The 19,733-nt window shown below is 41.2% G+C and overlaps 1 protein-coding gene across 6 annotated transcripts in view; it reads left to right on the forward strand.

The window, feature by feature from the left end:
• The window catches only part of LOC128687902 (cocaine esterase-like), an 82,735-nt gene that overhangs the window by 36,438 nt on the left and 26,564 nt on the right, over positions 1-19,733 (forward strand). For 2 of the 6 annotated variants that reach the window (XM_070083537.1, XM_070083535.1), the window contains 4 exons: positions 4,094-4,225; positions 5,712-5,853; positions 9,740-9,925; positions 16,494-16,705. In XM_070083537.1, coding sequence (XP_069939638.1) covers positions 4,175-4,225; positions 5,712-5,853; positions 9,740-9,925; positions 16,494-16,705 — 591 coding nt within the window. In that variant the 5' untranslated portion in view covers positions 4,094-4,174. Of the gene's footprint in view, positions 1-1,358; positions 1,438-4,093; positions 4,226-5,711; positions 5,854-9,739; positions 9,926-16,493; positions 16,706-19,733 lie in introns of those variants that run through there. The other 4 variants (XM_070083536.1, XM_070083538.1, XM_070083539.1 and 1 more) reach the window with 4 other exon arrangements.

Here is a 19,733-nt window from a genome sequence, read left to right on the forward strand (position 1 = left end):
GTATTACACTCAGAAATAGCCTCATATATCTTAGGTGACACAAAATTGATGAGCAGACTTAGTTTATCTAGATCTTCTTTAGGAAGGGCTCCCAAGAAGTTTTCGAAAGTCTTAAACCAGTGCTTCCATTCCTGCGCAGCCGTTGATAAGCTGGGGTCACAGTCTAGCCTCTCAGGTTTCAGTAAACGCTCCATGTTGTGATGTAGTCTAGCGCAGGATCACCACCAGGTAGCCCAGGATTCTATGTTCAATAAATTGTTGTGATAGAAACACAGGCCTTATCTCTAGGCTTTATTGAACATAGAATCTTCATAGTACTTCTGCAACAACAAAATATAATGACTAGTACATCTAATAATGACTTCTACAGGGATGGTGATGTCTTGCATATGTCAAGAGAAAAGTTATAACTACAGGCCACATATTTAAACTCACAATGTAATCTGCATCGCTGATAAATGGATAAAGTAGGAGAGAATCACACACCATGTGTTGGTGCCCATGACACACACCAAACTGTTGTTGTTGTTAAGGGCCCCTAGAGGTGGTGCAGTATTATCCTGCTGCTGCTCCCCACAGGACCAGTATCACTACAGTAGTGTATTTAAAAAATAATAGTTAGATTGGGTTTTAGGTTTAACATTTATGTGATATAATTGTGAGAAACATTTAAGATATACAATTTATAAGGTTCAGTTATTCAGTATTTATTTGGTTTTGGGTGAGTAAGTGATCTTTGAGAAGAGACTTGAATTTATAAACAGGTAGTGTTTCTTTTATATTTACAGGTAATGAATTCCAGATTTTAGGGCCTTTTATGTGCATTGAGTTTTTGCATAGTGTGAGATGGACATGAGGAACATCAAAGAGTGATCTGTGCCTTGTGTTATGGTCATGTGTTCTGTTGAGGTTGGCAAGGAGATGTTTGAGGGGAGGGTTAATATCAGAGTTAAGTGTTCTATGTATGTAATAGGTGCAGTAATAAGTATGGATGTTTTGTATGGTGAGTAGGTTTAGTGTATTGAATATTGGTGGAGTGTGCTGCCTGTAGTGAGAATTTATCATTCTAACTGCAGCCTTTTGTTGGGTAATTAGTGGTCTGAGATGGTTAATTGTTGTTAATTCCTTTGTCCCTAATTTTTGAGTATCTATACCTGGCTTCCCCAATGAGCATGTTGGAGTCATTATATGAGCCAAGAGCCTTCAATGATGACATAGAATCCGTAATGATGATAGTCAAGCTCAGTGTCATAGGTTAGCTTTAGCGCCATTAGGATTGCAAACAATTCAGTTTGCAGTGTAGACGCCCAGTTGTTAATTCTTATGCCTAACTCAAATTTATTATCGTTCTTAACTAGGGAGGTGGCAACAAGAGCAGATGCAGCCCTGCCAGAAGACTCCTGTTTAGATCCATCAGTGTATATAACTACTGAAGAGGTACACATTTCAGGGTGAAAAAGCTTACAGTAAGGGAGTTTGCATTTTCCTGTTGTCATATGGGCACGGCACTTTCTAGGGTGGTCATAGTTGCACTTCCCATCTGTTTTTCCAGATTTCCCATGTCTGCAGATACCAAGTGCATAGTATGTGCACAGGCTTGGTTTCAGTTTGCCTTGGGTTTCTGTGACTGTATTCCCTGTTGGTGCATGTTTACCTGTCTTATTCCTATCTTCCCTAGCACCAACAATGGAGCTCCCACCAGTTGTTTTTGGTAATATATCCTCACTATTGCTAGTGGAGTCCTCTTGTTTGCTATTTCCTGTTGTATTTCTTGTTTGCAATATTGGTTTTATCTTTGACTACACTTGTTTCCCCACTACGGCTCCTGTCCCCTATGAGGTCATTTATATGCATTCCTTCCTGTGTATAATTCCCGACTAACTGGACAAAATCTCCAGCTTCACCATTACTGTCTCCCAGGACAGCACCTCCAGCTTCACCATTACTGTCTCCCAGGACAGCACCTCCAGCTTCACCATTACTGTCTCCCAGGACAGCACCTCCAGCTTCACCATTACAGTCTCCCAGGACAGCACTATCAGCCCCACATTTACTGCCTACCAGGACATCACCTCCAGCCTTACAGTTTCTGACTACATGGCCAGTATCAAGGGCAGTACCATTCAGCCCAGACTTTTTATGTTCCCATCTGTTGTAGAAAGCTTCCAGGTTGTCTATGAAAGCAGCTTTGATGTTATCCTCTTTTAATACCCTTGTGATTTTAGTCCACAGATTTATCTCCTTTGGGCATACCCAAAAACACTTCCCTTTTTTAATACTGCTTGTAGCTAGTTCTTGGATATCTGCACAAGGGGCGTGACACCAATTTCCACAAAAATGACAATTTATCCATGTGGAAGCCCGTTTGTTTGATTTATTGCAGACTACACACAGCTTCATAATGATTTGAATGGTTGATTTACTGTAATTCTACTAGCAACCTCTTGAATACTCTATTAATAACCTCTTTAAGTAAAGCTCTAGCTATCTGTATTTCTATTTCTAACTGTACTTTTATATCAGGACAGCTTACCAGAGTACACTCCTGGAGTTTGTTTTATATTTATTGTGTTTATAAGTGGGAGTTGTCACAGTTGCTCTTTGCTGATGACACTGTGCTCTTGGGAGATTCTGAAGAGAAGTTGCAGAGATTGGTGGATGAATTTGGTAGGGTGTGCAAAAGAAGAAAATTAAAAGTGAATACAGGAAAGAGTAAGGTTATGAGGATAACAAAAAGATTAGGTGATGAAAGATTGGATATCAGATTGGAGGGAGAGAGTATGGAGGAGGTGAATGTATTCAGATATTTGAGAGTGGACGTGTCAGAGGATGGGTCTATGAAAGATGAGGTGAATCATAGAATTGATGAGGGAAAAAGGGTGAGTGGTGCGCTTAGGAGTCTGTGGAGACAAAGAACTTTGTCCTTGGAGGCAAAGAGGGGAATGTATGAGAGTATAGTTTTACCAACGCTTTTATATGGGTGTGAAGCATGGGTGATGAATGTTGCAGCGAGGAGAAGGCTGGAGGCAGTGGAGATGTCATGTCTGAGGGCAATGTGTGGTGTGAATATAATGCAGAGAATTCGTAGTTTGGAAATTAGGAGGAGGTGCGGGATTACCAAAACTGTTGTCCAGAGGGCTGAAGAAGGGTTGTTGAGGTGGTTCGGACATGTAGAGAGAATGGAACGAAACAGAATAACTTCAAGAGTGTATCAGTCTGTAGTGGAAGGAAGGCGGGGTAGGGGTCGGCCTAGGAAAGGTTGGAGGGAGGGGGTAAAGGAGGTTTTGTGTGCGAGGGGCTTGGACTTCCAGCAGGCATGCGTGAGCGTGTTTGATAGGAGTGAATGGAGACAAATGGTTTTTAATACTTGACGTGCTGTTGGAGTGTGATCAAAGTAACATTTATGAAGGGGTTCAGGGAAACCGGCAGGCCGGACTTGAGTCCTGGAGATGGGAAGTACAGTGCCTGCACTCTGAAGGCGGGGTGTTAATGTTGCAGTTTAAAAACTAGTGTAAAGCACCCTTCTGGCAAGACAGTGATGGAGTGAATGATGGTGAAAGTTTTTCATTTTCAGGCCACCCTGCCTTGGTGGGAATCGGCCAGTGTGATAATAAAAAAAATAAAATAAAAATACTGTTTATCAATTCAAGACTTATTAAAAACCATTTACTCAACCACAACTAAATAAATACTGAATAACAATCTCATAAATGTATAACCTGTGACCCTATCAAATAGAATACTCCATTCTCTTGAATGCACTGTAACTCGTCTAATGACCATATGACCTGTTTCTGCACTTCAATTCATTCATTTTACTCTATTTGATTCGATTATATTATACATTATGCTACAAATTTGTACAACTTTAATGCTTCTTATTTGAAATACTCATTTGTACTTCATGTTGTAATTTGTTAACTAATTTTTACCACTGAATATATCATTGCTTAGTTAATCTTAAGTTAATTTTAAGCTGCCCATAATGCTCTGCATACAAGGGGCTTTTGGCATGTACACCCAATCACTATATTTCTTTGTACAACTATGTATCATGTCCAAATAAAAAATAAACGGTTAAATCCCTGCATAGGATCCTGTGGGTGCAGGTGGATGGACGGGTGTGAGGAACGGTTCCTGGGAGCCACCACAATGTCCTCAGCTTCACGGCAACATGCTTCTTGGTGAAGAGGACTGTCTTTATCTTAATATTTTCACACAGTTGGTTAGTATGCGCTCAGTATACAGATTATTAAGCTTCCTAAACATCTGTGCCGGGTGACCCAATGGGTTCAGCGCTCCTGATAAAAAAAAAAAAAAAAAGTCTGGTTAAAACCTGGAAAGATAGCAGTGGCAGGTATCAGACCTTCAGTGACTAATATGCAAACCATTATGCATACTTTATTCCCTAGACTTTAAAAAAGTCTTCATTTCAAAGTTTACTTAATTTTATGAATATAGCACTTCTTAATGAAATTCTTGCTTAAATTTATAGATGCCTCACTGGAAAGTAATACAAAGTTTTTAACATTTATATTGTTATGGAGGGAAATAGAATGTATGGGAGTATAAAGTACCAACACGCTTAAATGGGTTGAATGTTGGTTAGGAGGGTGGAAGCATTGATGTGTTTTAGGACAATGTGTGGTGTGAATATTATGCAGAGAATTCATAATTTGAAGATTAGAAAGAGGTGCGGGGGTTACAAAGTATTATCCATAGGGTTGAGGAGGGGCTGTTGAGGTAGTTTGGACATTGAGATGGAGCAAGATATGACGACTTGGAGCATGTATAAATCTGGAGTGGCTGGAAGGTTGGGTAGTGTCTCATTAGGAGAAATTGCAGCGAGGGATTTGGATATCCAACAGGCATGTGTGAGCGTGTTAAATACTAGGAGGGAAAAGAAAGTGGTTTTTTGATTTGTGCTGTTGGAGTAGGCAAGGTAACATTGTAATATTTATGAAAGGATTTGCTGGACTGGAGTCCTTGAGGTGGAAAGTACAGTGCCAGCACTGGAGGAGGGATGGGGATATTACACTTGGAAGGAGCATTGGAAGTGTAGTATTGGTGCACCTCTGGCAAGACTATAATGAAGTGACTGATGATGAAAATGTTTCTTCTATGTTAGTCTTCCTACCTCGGTGGGAAACTGTCTGTTAAAATTAAATGACTTCCTTCTATCATAACTAAAAACAAAAACATTTAAGAGTAGTTTATTGGTTTACATACTGTGTATTAAGTTTTAATATGAAATAAGATTGTTTAGACTTTGTTCCCTAATATTATGCTGCTATTCATGCATGATTTCTACTTGTTTCGTAAGTTAGTATTTATACTTGATAATAGGCAATTATTGAAACAGTATTCCCACTATTTAGAAAAATGAAGTAGCTTTTCCTTGTAAGATTTTTGTGTCAAACACGCCTGTTTAAGGGGCATTATAAATGGCTCTTGTACCTAGAAGCTAAAGCAATATATACATAATATTAATCATAAGACAAATGTAAGAGTAAATTTTTCCATTACTAAAAATGTTTGTACAGTACACCAGAAGTGAAGTTAAACTAAAGGCTTTGCCCTGAAGCTTTGGTAATGCCTTGCCAGAACATTGTGTAAAATTTATTGCAGTAACTTTAAACATTTTTCATATGAACCTGTATGTAGCTAAATTTAAAAATCTACTTTTCTTATTTTTCGCACTTTATTTGCAGCGCATGTCTAGAAAGCAGCCTGTACTGGTGTACATCCATGGTGGTGGCTTTGTGTCTGGGAGAGCTGCTGCCTCTCCTCCTCTAGCCCTCATGAACCGTGATGTGGTGCTGGTGGTAATTCAGTACCGCCTGGGGGTCCTCGGTTAGTGTCTCCGAAGATGCAACATGCACAAAAACCGTTTTTTGTCAGGTTTATCAATAATTGTGTATACTGGGCTTGCTTTCTTTCCTAATTACCTGGAAAGGATGGGTTGCACTGTAATGTTGCAGAATCTCTGTATTGCCTCATTTTCCTTTTAATTAATGTTTTAAGTGTTTGGGCAAGTGGGCTGCTTCCTCCAGAGTAGACAGTTTGGAATTTTGACCCTTCTCATTTGGGCCAAGACCCCAGAGAAGCTGTGGACTGCTGATCTATTCCTAATGTGCGCCATCTGCAGACTGATTCAGAGGATGTTTAACGTTCATCTGGTCTGGTACACTGAGACTAAAGGCTGCATATTTTCTCTGCATTTTTTCCATAATTTCAGGCTACAGATTCCTTGACTGAGGGGGCTGGTGACAATCATCCAGGTTTTATCATACTAATATTACCTTCCCTGAATCACTTTGACTCTTCTCTAGGAATGAGAGGCTTGATTTTCTTCTGACATTCATCTACCCAGTTAACTGCACGATGATATTATAGTGCTGTTGACAAACTGTAGTGGAAAATATTCTGTTTTGGATGTCAACGATGAGAAATTTCAATTACTCAGATATGGTAAACATGAGGAAATTAAATCTTCATCAGAGTACAAAACAAATTCTGGCCACAAAATAGAGCGAAACACCAACGTCAAAGACCTGGGAGTGATTATGTCGGAGGATCTCACCTTCAAGGACCATAACATTGTATCAATCGCATCTGCTAGAAAAATGACAGGATGGATAATGAGAACCTTCAAAACTAGGGAGGCCAAGCCCATGATGACACTCTTCAGGTCACTTGTTCTATCTAGGCTGGAATATTGCTGCACTCTAACAGCACCTTTCAAGGCAGGTGAAATTGCCGACCTAGAAAATGTACAGAGAACTTTCACGGCGCGCATAACGGAGATAAAACACCTCAATTACTGGGAGCGCTTGAGGTTTCTAAACCTGTATTCCCTGGAACGCAGGAGGGAGAGATACATGATTATATACACCTGGAAAATCCTAGAGGGACTAGTACCGAACTTGCACACGAAAATCACTCACTACGAAAGCAAAAGACTTGGCAGACGATGCACCATCCCCCCAATGAAAAGCAGGGGTGTCACTAGCACGTTAAGAGACCATACAATAAGTGTCAGAGGACCGAGACTGTTCAACTGCCTCCCAGCACACATAAGGGGGATTACCAACAGACCCCTGGCAGTCTTCAAGCTGGCACTGGACAAGCACCTAAAGTCAGTTCCTGATCAGCCGGGCTGTGGCTCGTACGTTGGTTTGCGTGCAGCCAGCAGCAACAGCCTGGTTGATCAGGCGCTGATCCACCAGGAGGCCTGGTCACAGACCGGGCCGCGGGGGCGTTGACCCCCGAAACTCTCTCCAGGTAAACTCCAGGTAACTATTTTTCTCTATGCAGTATGTTCTTCAGAAGAGTTAGCTTATTTCCAAATGTGCTAATTCTTTTGGCAACTGCCATTCTAATTAACAGTTTGTATTTAAAACTTTAGAACTACACATCTGGCATGCTCCTCCCTATATTTATTGTATATTTAACCACAGCAGAGCTACTACAGCATTTAAATATCTTTTTTTGCGTTTGTTTGCCTGTTATACAACTGCACCAGTTAGCAATTGGTTCTTTCACCACTGATGTACCTCTGCCTGCAGGTACTTGTCACACTGTATAGCCATTGGCATGCTGCTGACTAAGGAGCACATTTTTAACTTTTTCCCATGGCTTAGATTTTTTTATTTGTCGTGGTTGTAAGGACTCGGAATTTTTTTTTTTACCAATCCAGTTTATTTTAGCTTAGTGTGGTGGTCTTTATTTTTTGTTACATACACTTTACCTTTGGTATTCTTTCAGTTCGTATTTACTTTCTCGGAAAGCCAAGAGTTTCATCTTCAAAAATCTGCTCCTTTTACTCCTGACATAGCTGCCACAGCAGTTTACCTGGAGTTTACCTGGAGAGAGTTCCGGGGGTCAACGCCCCCGTGGCCCAGTCTGCGACCAGGCCTCCTGGTGGATCAGAGCCTGATCAACCAGGCTGTTACTGCTGGCTGCACGCAAACCAACGTACGAGCCACAGCCCGTCTGATCAGGAACCGACTTTAGGTGCTTGTCCAGTGCCAGCTTGAAGACTGCCAGGGGTCTGTTGGTAATCCCCCTTATGTATGCTGGGAGGCAGTTGAACAGTCTCGGGCCCCTGACACTTATTGTATGGTCTCTTAACGTGCTAGTGACACCCCTGCTTTTCATTGGGGGGATGTTGCATCGTCTGCCAAGTCTTTTGCTTTCGTAGCGAGTGATTTTCGTGTGCAAGTTCGGTACTAGTCCCTCTAGGATTTTCCAGATGTATATAATCATGTATCTCTCCCGCCTGTGTTCCAGGGAATACAGGTTCAGGAACCTCAAGCGCTCCCAGTAATTGAGGTGTTCATAAATGGCTCCATTGTTTATATAAATTTAACTACAGCACCACTGGCAGACACTACTTGCTAGGTTAAATTTTTTTTTGTCAAAGTTTACAGAGTAAAGTCCGAGGCAGCTACGGTGAAAAGCTCTGTTCCACAAGGCACAGTACTCTCTCCCATCTTGTTCCTCGTCCTCATATCTGACATAGACAAGGATGTCAGCCACAGCACAGTGTCTTCCTTTGCAGATGACACCCGAATCTGCATGACAGTGTCTTCCATTGCAGACACTGCAAGGCTCCAGGCGGACATCAACCAAATCTTTCAGTGGGCTGCAGAAAACAATATGAAGTTCAACGATGAGAAATTTCAATTACTCAGATATGGTAAACATGAGGAAATTAAATCTTCATCAGAGTACAAAACAAATTCTGGCCACAAAATAGTGCGAAACACAAACGTCAAAGACCTGGGAGTGATCATGTCGGAGGATCTCACCTTCAAGGACCATAACATTGTATCAATCGCATCTGCTAGAAAAATGACAGGATGGATAATGAGAACCTTCAAAACTAGGGAGGCCAAGCCCATGATGACACTCTTCAGGTCACTTGTTCTATCTAGGCTGGAATATTGCTGCACACTAACAGCACCTTTCAAGGCAGGTGAAATTGCTGACCTAGAAAATGTACAGAGAACCTTCACGGCGCGCGTAACAGAGATAAAACCCCTCAATTACTGGGAGCGCTTGAGGTTCCTAAACCTGTATTCCCTGGAACGCAGACGGGAGAGATGCATGATTGTATACACCTGGAAAATCCTAGAGGGACTAGTACCGAACTTGCACACGAAAATCACTCACTACGAAAGCAAAAGACTTGGCAGATGATGCACCATCCCTCCAATGAAAAGCAGGGGTGTCACTAGCACGTTAAGAGACCATACAATAAGTGTCAGGGGCCCAAGACTGTTCAACTGCCTCCCAGCATACATAAGGGGGATTACCAACAGACCCCTGGCAGTCTTCAAGCTGGCACTGGACAAGCACCTAAAGTTGGTTCCTGACCAGCCGGGCTGTGGCTCGTACGTTGGTTTGCATGCAGCCAGCAGCAACAGCCTGGTTGATCAGGCTCTGATCCACCAGGAGGCCTGGTCACAGACCGGGCCGCGGGGGCGTTGACCCCCAGAACTCTCTCCAGGTAAACTCCAGGTAATTACCACTTTCTATGCATTTCTCTCCCTGCCCCCTTAACCTAAGAGTGGCAATCAGCTTAAAATATTAAATTTTTCATAACTTTTTTTTTTTTTTTTTTTCTCTCTTTACCAGTAAAGTATTCCACGAAACTTGAATAAAAGTGAGTATCTTTTTTATCCCCAGCAATATAACATTCATTACTTTTATTTTGACATTGTATTTCCTAAAGGATTTTTATCTATGGAGGATGCTGTAATGCCGGGTAATCTTGGGCTGAAGGACCAGACACTGGCTCTTCGCTGGGTGCACAATAACATAGGTAACTTGGGTGGTGACCCAAACAAGGTCACTATCTTTGGAGATGGAGCTGGAGCAGCATCTGTACATTACCAAATCCTTTCCCCTTACACTTCTGGTGAGTCTATTAAAATACTGTTGTCTCCATCTGTATGTTTTTTTTTTCTTTTCTCTCCATACTTAGCTCTTTTTCCCACTCTGGAAAAAATGCCTTGACACTGAATATTGTAAATACCATAACTAATAACCACTTGTTTAAATTCAACCATACCTTGCTACAATAAATAATTCTTAACTACATAAAAGTTAAACTGATATTTTTGTGATTGAATTGGTATTCTCCATTAATAACCCATTATGGCTGTAATCAGATATAAGCATGTAACTAGTTCATTACCACTGAAGCTTGTTTCTGTCTAAACTTTGAGGCTGTCCCTGGACCCATTATGCGCCTCTGAATATTATTTTATATTTTGGCACAAACTTGAAAGATAACCCTCTAAAATGGCTTATAACCAGCTATTTTGGAGATAACTCACTTTGCATCCTTTAAATAACTCAAAATTGTTGAATTTGTAATATTGCATATTATAATTTGCAATTACAGTGGACCCTCGCCTAACGATATTAATCCGTTCCTGAGAGCTCGTCGTTAGCTGAAATTATCGTTAGCCGAAATTATCGTTAGCCGAATTAATTTTCCCCAAAAGAAATACAATGGAAATAAAATTAATCTGTTCCTGACACCCCAAAGTATGAAAAAAAAAAATTTTTTTACCACATGAAATATATATTTTTATAAACCCAAAAAGAAAGCATGCACAATTACTACTGTACTAAATAAAGAATACATGACTTACATTTATTGAAGATCTGGTGATTGATGGGGTGGGAGGAGGGGAGATGGTGGAAGTTTTTGTTTGGAAGGGGAATCCCCTTCCATGAGGACCTGAGGTAGCAAGTCCTTTTCCAGGGTTACTTCTCTTCTTCTTTTAATGCCACTGGGAACAACTTGAGTCACTGGACCTCTGTTGCACCAAAAATCTGTCCCTAGAGCTCTGTACCTCACATTCCTTTTAAGATTTTCCTAAAGTGGTTCACAACATTGTCATTGTTAGTCACCAGCACGGCTTGCAATAGCTGTCAGGGTGATTTTTCCTCCATAAAGGTTTGCACATTTGACCACATTGTACACATTTCCTTAATCGTTGAAGGCGACTTCCTCAATTTCTCTCTCCCTTCCTCTGGAGCAATTTCGTCAGTTGTGGCACCTTTTGCAAGAACAGCTTCCTTGATTGTCTTTTTGTTGGCCAAGATGATAGTGATGGTTGATTGGCGTTTGGTATACAACCTGGCCAGCTCCGAGACACTCGCTCCACTTTCGTACTTTGCCGTTATCTCTTTCTTCATTTCCATATTAATTCTCGCCCTTTTTTACCACAGGGTTGGCACTAGCTTTCTTGGTGCCCATGGTGACTTATTTTGCAGTTACAAGCACTAAAAACACTGGGATAATGTGAAATGTACCGAATGTATGCGTATAACCACTATCCATATCATAAAAATCTTGGAAAGGGTCCTAAGAAGCAAGATCACCACCCATCTAGAAACCCATCAGTTACACAACCCAGGGCAACATGGGTTTAGAACAGGTCGCTCCTGTCTGTCTCAACTATTGGATCACTACGACAAGGTCCTAGATGCACTAGAAGACAAAAAGAATGCAGATTTAATATATACAGACTTTGCAAAAGCCTTCGACAAGTGTGACCATGGCATAATAGCGCACAAAATACGTGCTAAAGGAATAACAGGAAAAGTTGGTCGATGGATCTATAATTTCCTCACTAACAGAACACAGAGTAGTCGTCAACAGAGTAAAGTCCGAGGCAGCTACGGTGAAAAGCTCTGTTCCACAAGGCACAGTACTCGCTCCCATCTTGTTCCTCATCCTCATATCTGACATAGACAAGGATGTCAGCCACAGCACCGTGTCTTCCTTTGCAGATGACACCCGAATCTGCATGACAGTGTCTTCCATTGCAGACACTGCAAGGCTCCAGGCGGACATCAACCAAATCTTTCAGTGGGCTGCAGAAAACAATATGAAGTTCAACGATGAGAAATTTCAATTACTTGGATATGGTAAACACAAGGAAATTAAATCTTCATCACAGTACAAAACAAATTCTGGCCACAAAATAGAGCGAAACGCCAATGTCAAAGACCTGGGAGTGATCATGTCAGAGGATCTCACCTTCAAGGACCATAACATTGTATCAATCGCATCTGCTAGAAAAATGACAGGATGGATAATGAGAACCTTCAAAACTAGGGATGCCAAGCCCATGATGACACTCTTCAGGTCACTTGTTCTATCTAGGCTGGAATATTGCTGCACACTAACAGCACCTTTCAAGGCAGGTGAAATTGCTGACCTAGAAAATGTACAGAGAACCTTCACGGCACGCATAACGGAGATAAAACGCCTCAATTACTGGGAGCGCTTGAGGTTCCTGAACCTGTATTCCCTGGAACGCAGGCGGGAGAGATGCATGATTATATACACCTGGAAAATCCTAGAGGGACTAGTACCGAACTTGCACACGAAAATCACTCACTACGAAAGCAAAAGACTTGGCAGACGATGCAATATCCCCCCAATGAAAAGCAGGGGTGTCACTAGCACGTTAAGAGACCATACAATAAGTGTCAGGGGCCCGAGACTGTTCAACTGCCTCCCAGCATACATAAGGGGGATTACCAACAGACCCCTGGCAGTCTTCAAGCTGGCACTGGACAAGCCGGGCTGTGGCTCGTACGTTGGTTTGCGTGCAGCCAGCAGTAACAGCCTGGTTGATCAGGCTCTGATCCACCAGGAGGCCTGGTCACTGACCGGGCTGTGGGGGCGCTGACCCCCGGAACTCTCTCCAGGTAAAACTCCAGGTTCTTGACTACAACATCAGGTCCTTAAGCAAACACTATGATGACCTGGCACTCCTTGTCACTAAAGACACCCTTCTCCTGCATTATTCTTACTGAGACCTGCCTTAAGCAGGACACAATTGATATCTACCCACTACCAGGATACACAGCAATCCACAACTGCAGACCATACCAAGTTGGGGGTGGTACTGCAATCTATTACTCTAACCAACTATCTTGTATTAGCACTAATTGCTTTAGTAATAAATATGGGGAATACATTTTTGCCAATTTTACTGTAAAAAACCTCAAGACGCCTATAACAATTGGTGCCATATATCAGATACCCCACACAAACATCCCAAACGTCAGTGAAATGCCTAGCCATGCTAGGTGTTCTAGTGGTACACTCTGTAATCATTATTTAACTACATGTAAAACACACAATAACCAAATTCTGTAAACTCAGCATTGTAATCCTTATAGAGAATAAACTTTGAATTGAATTTAAAGTCACTAATAACAAACAGACAAATGAACAAGCACCACCTTCTCTTAGCTGGAGACTTCAATATCAACCCTGGCCTACCAGATGATCAGACTGTAACTGATTTCATCAACAATATGAACAACACTCCTCATACCAACAATAACTAAACCAACCAGGCTGACTGAGACAAGTGCAACCATAATAGACCACATATGGACCAATATACTAGCCCCCCTTAAATCAGGGATAATCACAGACAGCCCTACTGACCACTACCCAACCTTCCTCTTAACAAACATTAGTAAGCCACCACTCGGATACAACAAAGTTTCATTTAGACTCCATGACGAGGCCTCAATAAGGAATTTCACAGCAGACCTGGAGACTGTTGACTGGCCTACAGAATTCTCCAATGCCAATGGTATTGATGATTGGACAGACATTTTTCTTAACAAAATACTTCGACTATACAACAAACATTGTCCAGGTAAAAACGAAACAGATCACGAATAAACGGCTTGGTTGCCCATGGCTAACCAGCAGCATTCTGAAATCCATTGATAAGAAACACCAATATGAAAAGCAATATAGACAGGGCTTAATACACAAAGATATTATTAAACAATATTCAACAGTTCTCGCCAAATTAATAAACAAAGCCAAACAACTGTAATACTCCAGCAGATGCACTGACATAAGAGGAGATATAAAAAAGACCTGGGGAAACACTTCCCCAGATTCTGGGGACCCACAAACTGAAAAAAAAAACAAGAATATTTTTTAACTAAACCTCATGAAACACCACTGCATCCCACTGATACAGCTAACAAGATAAACGACTTCTTCTCAAACATAAGATCTAATCTCGCCAGTAAAATTCCACGTACCAATGCCTGTGCCAGGGACTACTTAGATGGGAATTTCCCAAATTCTTTCTATCTTGAACCAACCGAGCCCACGGAAGTCACCGCAGTCATAAAGTCACTTAAAAATAACTCGGGGAATCTGTCTCGCGTCCCACCATTATTGTACAGGCGAGCAGACCATGTCCTTTCGCATGCTATTACATTACTTTTTAACAAGTCGCTAAAAACTAGCACTTTCTCGACACTACTCAAGACAGCAAGGGTTACACCAATACATAAAGGTGGTGACCCTACAGACGTAAACAACTAGTATAGGCCAATATCCAACTTACCATTGCTATCCAAAATCTTCGAGAAACTCGTGCACAGGAGACTATATTCATTTATAACGTCACAAAACATACTCAACCCCTGCCAATTTGGATTCAGGAAAAATAGAAGCACTGATGATGCAATTATAAAAATGTTAGATCTGCTTTACACAGCATTGGAAAATAAGGAATATCCATTAGGAATTTTTATTGACCTAAGAAAAGCATTTGACACAGTAGACCATGGCATCCTACTCCACAAACTTGACCACTATGGTGTAAGAGGCCATGCGCTTGCATATTTTAAATCCTACCTTTCTAATAGGTATCAGTATGTCACCATTAAAGACACAGCCTCATCAATACGGCCACTTGATACTAGAGTTCCGCAGGGAAGTGTCCTCGGACCCCTGCTGTTCCTCATTTACATCAGTGATCTTCCAAACATATCCCAACACCTGAAACCCATTATCTTTGCTGACGACACGACTTGTCATCTCCCACCCTAATCTTGCCACCCTCAACACCATTGTTAACGAGGAGCTGCTCAAAATATCGACTTGGATGACAGCCAATAAACTTACACTTAACACTGGCAAAACCTACTATATTATGTTTGGTAGCAGAGCAGGTGTTGTGCAACTTAACATTAAGATCGACAACACTCTAATTACCAGACGTAATGAGGGCTAATTCCTTGGCCTATACCTCGACGACAACCTAAATTTCAGCACCCATATCCAACACATAACAAAAAAAAGTATCCAAAACGGTGGGGATCCTCTCCAAGATACGATACTATGTGCCGCAAACTGCCCTTCTCACACTATACCATTCACTTGTATATCCATACCTCACCTATGCTATCTGTGCTTGGGGTTCAACTGCAGCAACACACCTAAAGCCAATAATAACCCAACAAAATGCCGCAGTAAGAATAATCACTAAATCCCATCCCTGGCAACACCCTCCCCCCCACTCTTCATAGATCTAAACTTACTCCCTGTTTAGAACATCCACACTTACTAATGTGCAGTCTATATCTACATGACCTTAAATTCCAATATTAACCTTGACCTAAAATGCTTTCTTGATAGTTGTGACAGGATCCACAGGCATAACACCAGACACAAACATCTGACATTTCCCGTGTCCGACTAAACCTTTACAAAAATTCAATGTATTTCAAAGGCCCTAAAATCTGGAACACCCTACCTGAAAACTCTAGAACTGCAGACACATTCATCACTTTCAAAACTACAGTTAGAAAACATCTTATCTCCCAGATCCACCCCGACAACTAACTACATGATAACCACCTGGTGGTTCACAATTACTCACTCACCCACTGACTATAAACCCAGAAATACTAATCTTAATCTTAAAATAATAAATCCTAACTAGTCTTCAGTTTGCCTATGATACTCCAATATAGACACTTTGTATTGTGCCAAAACAAAAGCATTCACATTGCTAAACTCGCAAATTATGATGTAGTCACTTAGCCTTAATACCATAATCTGTAAGGATTTAATGTTAAGAATTAATCTAAGTCTGCTTGAAATGCCTAGCCAGGCTAGGTGTCCTAGTGGCCCCCTCTGTAATTAGTATTTTATAACATGTAAACCACACAATACCCAAAACCTGTAAACCCCACATTGTAACCCTTATAGAGAATAAACTTGAATTTGAATTAGCTGAGGCGCGCTCAGGCCACATGTGGACAGGTCCTGGACAAATCACGTTGGGAGAGTTTTTTATAGTTAGGTGGGGCAAAATTTTTATGCTCAAATGCTTCGTTAGGCGGATTTAACATTATGCGATGCGTTCGTTAAGCGAGGGTCCACTATATACACAAACTACTCATTTTTGTTTGAATGCATTTGCATAAACACTGGAGATTATTACCAGATCATATACTTGCTTAGTCAAAATATTGGGGGTCCAGTCCCTTGACCCATTGTGCCTCTGTAATGTTTTGAATACTCACAGGATGGATATGGGGTGCATAATAAAGCTGTCAAAATCTGAAAATTAAAAATATTTTCGGATTTTAAGCGCCACTTTAAATTTTAAGCTTTGTCAATCCCCCAGGGTTGTTCTCTCGTGCAATCATGCAGTCTGGGTCATCTCTGTGCCCAAGTGCTCTAAGGACTAATCATGCCAAGCTGGCCCACCACCTGAGCTCTGTTGCCTGTAGCAAATTGCCAGTCCATTCCACTTTGTCTCGTGATAGCTGGCACCTCCTTAGATGTTTACAAAATAAATCTTTAAATGAGCTGGTCGTTGCCTATACTGCCTTTCATGTGAGTAGCTCTTTCAGATTTACTGTACTAAACTGTTCCAGGCACTGCCTAGAACAGTTTAGTAAATGCATTTTCCCATATCAAGCTGGGCTAGCTTTAAGCTTTTATGGCTTAGGGACTCCATATTATATGAATTAACTGCCTTTCAGGATTTGCACTGCTAAAATTAGTTATCAGATTTATAGTTCCCTGCCTGGGATCAACTGATTATCTCCCATTTCCCAGGCACTGTATGATCTCGTAGGTCAAAGCACACTGTAAATCTTGCAACATCCTTCCATAGTTTTGGAGTCTGTCTTAATTCTTATAATTACTAGGGCATACCTAGAGGGGGTTTTGGTGGGTCATTGCCCCCATGGCCCAGTCCATGACCCAGTCCATGACCAGGTTTCGTGGTGGATCAAGACTTTATCAACCAGGCTGTTACTGCTGGCTACATGCAAACCGACTTACGAACCACAGCCCAGCTGGTCAGGTACTGAATAAATGCCTGTCCAGTACCATCTTGAAGACAGCTATGGAGCACTTGAAGGAACTTGACATTTTTTGTTTTTGGATGTCAGCCTTGTTCAATTCAGACTCCAATAAATTTAAAAATGTTAGAAAATAAACTATTAGTCTGTGATCACCCATGTGGTTGGGAGGGCAGCCCTAGTGCCTGGCCACAAAATTCAACCATGCCTTATGTGGAGACCATTTTGTTCACATCACAGGGAATAAGAGCCGACTAATTGTCAGAAACATGAGAGCAAGGAAAGGCCAATTATTGTAAAAGGAAAATTAAAAATTATAGAAGAGTTCAGTGATGGATGTTAGTCAATAGGGGATCTGTACAGTATTACAATAAGGTTGATATAGGTAGTAGGTTGGTAGACAGCAACCACCCAGGGAAGTACTACTGTCCTGCCAGATGACTGTGAAACAGAAACCTGTAACTGTTTTGCATGATGGTAAGATTGCTGGTTTCTTTTTCTGTCTCATAAACATGCTAGATAACAGGGATATCTTGCTACTCCTACTTACACTTTGATCACACTTCAGATGCACATGCATATACATGTATATATACATCTAGGTTTTTATCCTTTTTCTAAATAGCTCTTGTTCTTTATTTCTTCTATTGTCCATGGGGAAGTGGAAAAGAATCTTTCCTCCATAAGCCATGCGTGTCATATAGGCGACTAAAATGCCGGGAGCAATGGGCTAGTAACCCCTTCTCCTGTAGACATTTACTAAAAAAGAGAAGAAAAACTTTATAAAACTGGGATGCTTGAATGTGCGTGGATGTAGTGCGGATGACAAGAAACAGATGATTGCTGATGTTATGAATGAAATGTTGGATGTCCTGGCCCTAAGCGAAACAAAGCTGAAGGGGGTAGGGGAGTTTCGGTGGGGGAAATAAATGGGATTAAATTTGGAGTATCTGAGAGAGTTGGAGCAAAGAAAGGGGTAGCAGTAATGTTGAAGGATCAGTTATGGAAGGAGAAAAGAGAATATGAATGTGTAAATTCAAGAATTATATGGATTAAAGTAAAGGTTGGATGCAAAAAGTGGGTCATAATAAGAGTGTACACACCTGGAGAAGAGAGGAATGTAGAGGAGAGAGAGAGATTTTGGGAGATGTTAAGTGAATGTATAGGAGCCTTTGAACCAAGTGAGAGTAATTGTGGTAGGGGACCTGAATGCTAAAGTAGGAGAAAATTTTAGAGGGTGTGGTAGGTAAGTTTGGGGTGCCAGGTGTAAATGATAATGGGAGCCCTTTGATTGAACTTTGTATAGAAAGGGGTTTAGTTATAGGTAATACATATTTTAAGAAAGAGGATAAATAAGTATACAAGATATGATGTAAGGCAAAATGACAGTAGTTTGTTGGATTATGTATTGGTAGATAAGACTGTTCAGTAGACTTCAGGATGTACATGTTTATAGAGGGGCCACAGATATATCAGATCACTTTCTAGTTGTAGCTACACTGAGAGTAAAAGGCAGATGGGATACAAGGAGAATAGAAGCATGAGGGAAGAGAGGTGAAGGTTTATAAACTAAGAGGAGGCAGTTAGGGTAAGATATAAACAGCTATTGGAGGATAGATGGGCTAATGAGAGCATAGGCAATGGGGTCGAAGAGGTATGGGGCAGGTTTAAAAATGTAGTGTTAGTGTTCAGCAGAAGTTTGTGGTTACAGGAAAGTGGGTGCGGGAGGGAAGAGGAGCGGTTGGTGGAATGATGTAGAGAGAGTAGTAAGGGAGAAAAAGTTAGCATATGAGAAGTTTTTACAAAGTAGAAGTGATGCAAGGAGGGAAGAGTATATGGAGAAAGAGAGAGGTTGAGAGTGGTGAAGCAATGTAAAAAGAGAGCAAATGAGAGAATGGGTGAGATGTTATCAACAAATTTTGTTGAAAATAAGAAAGTTTTGGAGTGAGATTAACAAGTTAAGGAAGCCTAGAGAACAAATGGATTTGTCAGTTAAAAATAGGAGAGGAGAGTTATTAAATGGAGAGTTCGAGGTATTGGGAAGATGGAGGGAATATTTTGAGGGATTGTTACATGTTGATGAAGATAGGGAAGCTGTGATTTCGTGTATAGGGCAAGGAGGAATAACATCTTGTAGGAGTGAGGAAGAGCCAGTTGTGTGTGGGGGAAGTTCGTGAGGCAGTAGGTAAAATGAAAGGGGGTAAGGCAGCCGGGATTGATAATAATAATAATAATAATAATCTTTATTTACTACAAGTACATGTACATAGTATACAGTCCTAGCTGACAACAATGACATACTACTACATAGAAAGCCACTTGTTATGCTGAGCATCTCAGGCAAATTAGGTCAGTGTCCCAGGATGCGACCAACACCAGTTGACTAACACCCAGGTACCCATTTTTTACTGATGGGGAACATAGACAACAGGTGGAAAGAAACACGCCCAATGTTTCTACTCTGGCTGGGAATCGAACCCAGGCCCTCGCCGTGTGAAGCGAGAGCGTTAACCACCAGGCCACCAGAGCTAAAGGGATAAAGATAGAAATGTTAA

This window comes from Cherax quadricarinatus, chromosome 10, assembly GCF_038502225.1.
Source record: "Cherax quadricarinatus isolate ZL_2023a chromosome 10, ASM3850222v1, whole genome shotgun sequence".
NCBI lineage: Eukaryota > Metazoa > Arthropoda > Malacostraca > Decapoda > Parastacidae > Cherax > Cherax quadricarinatus.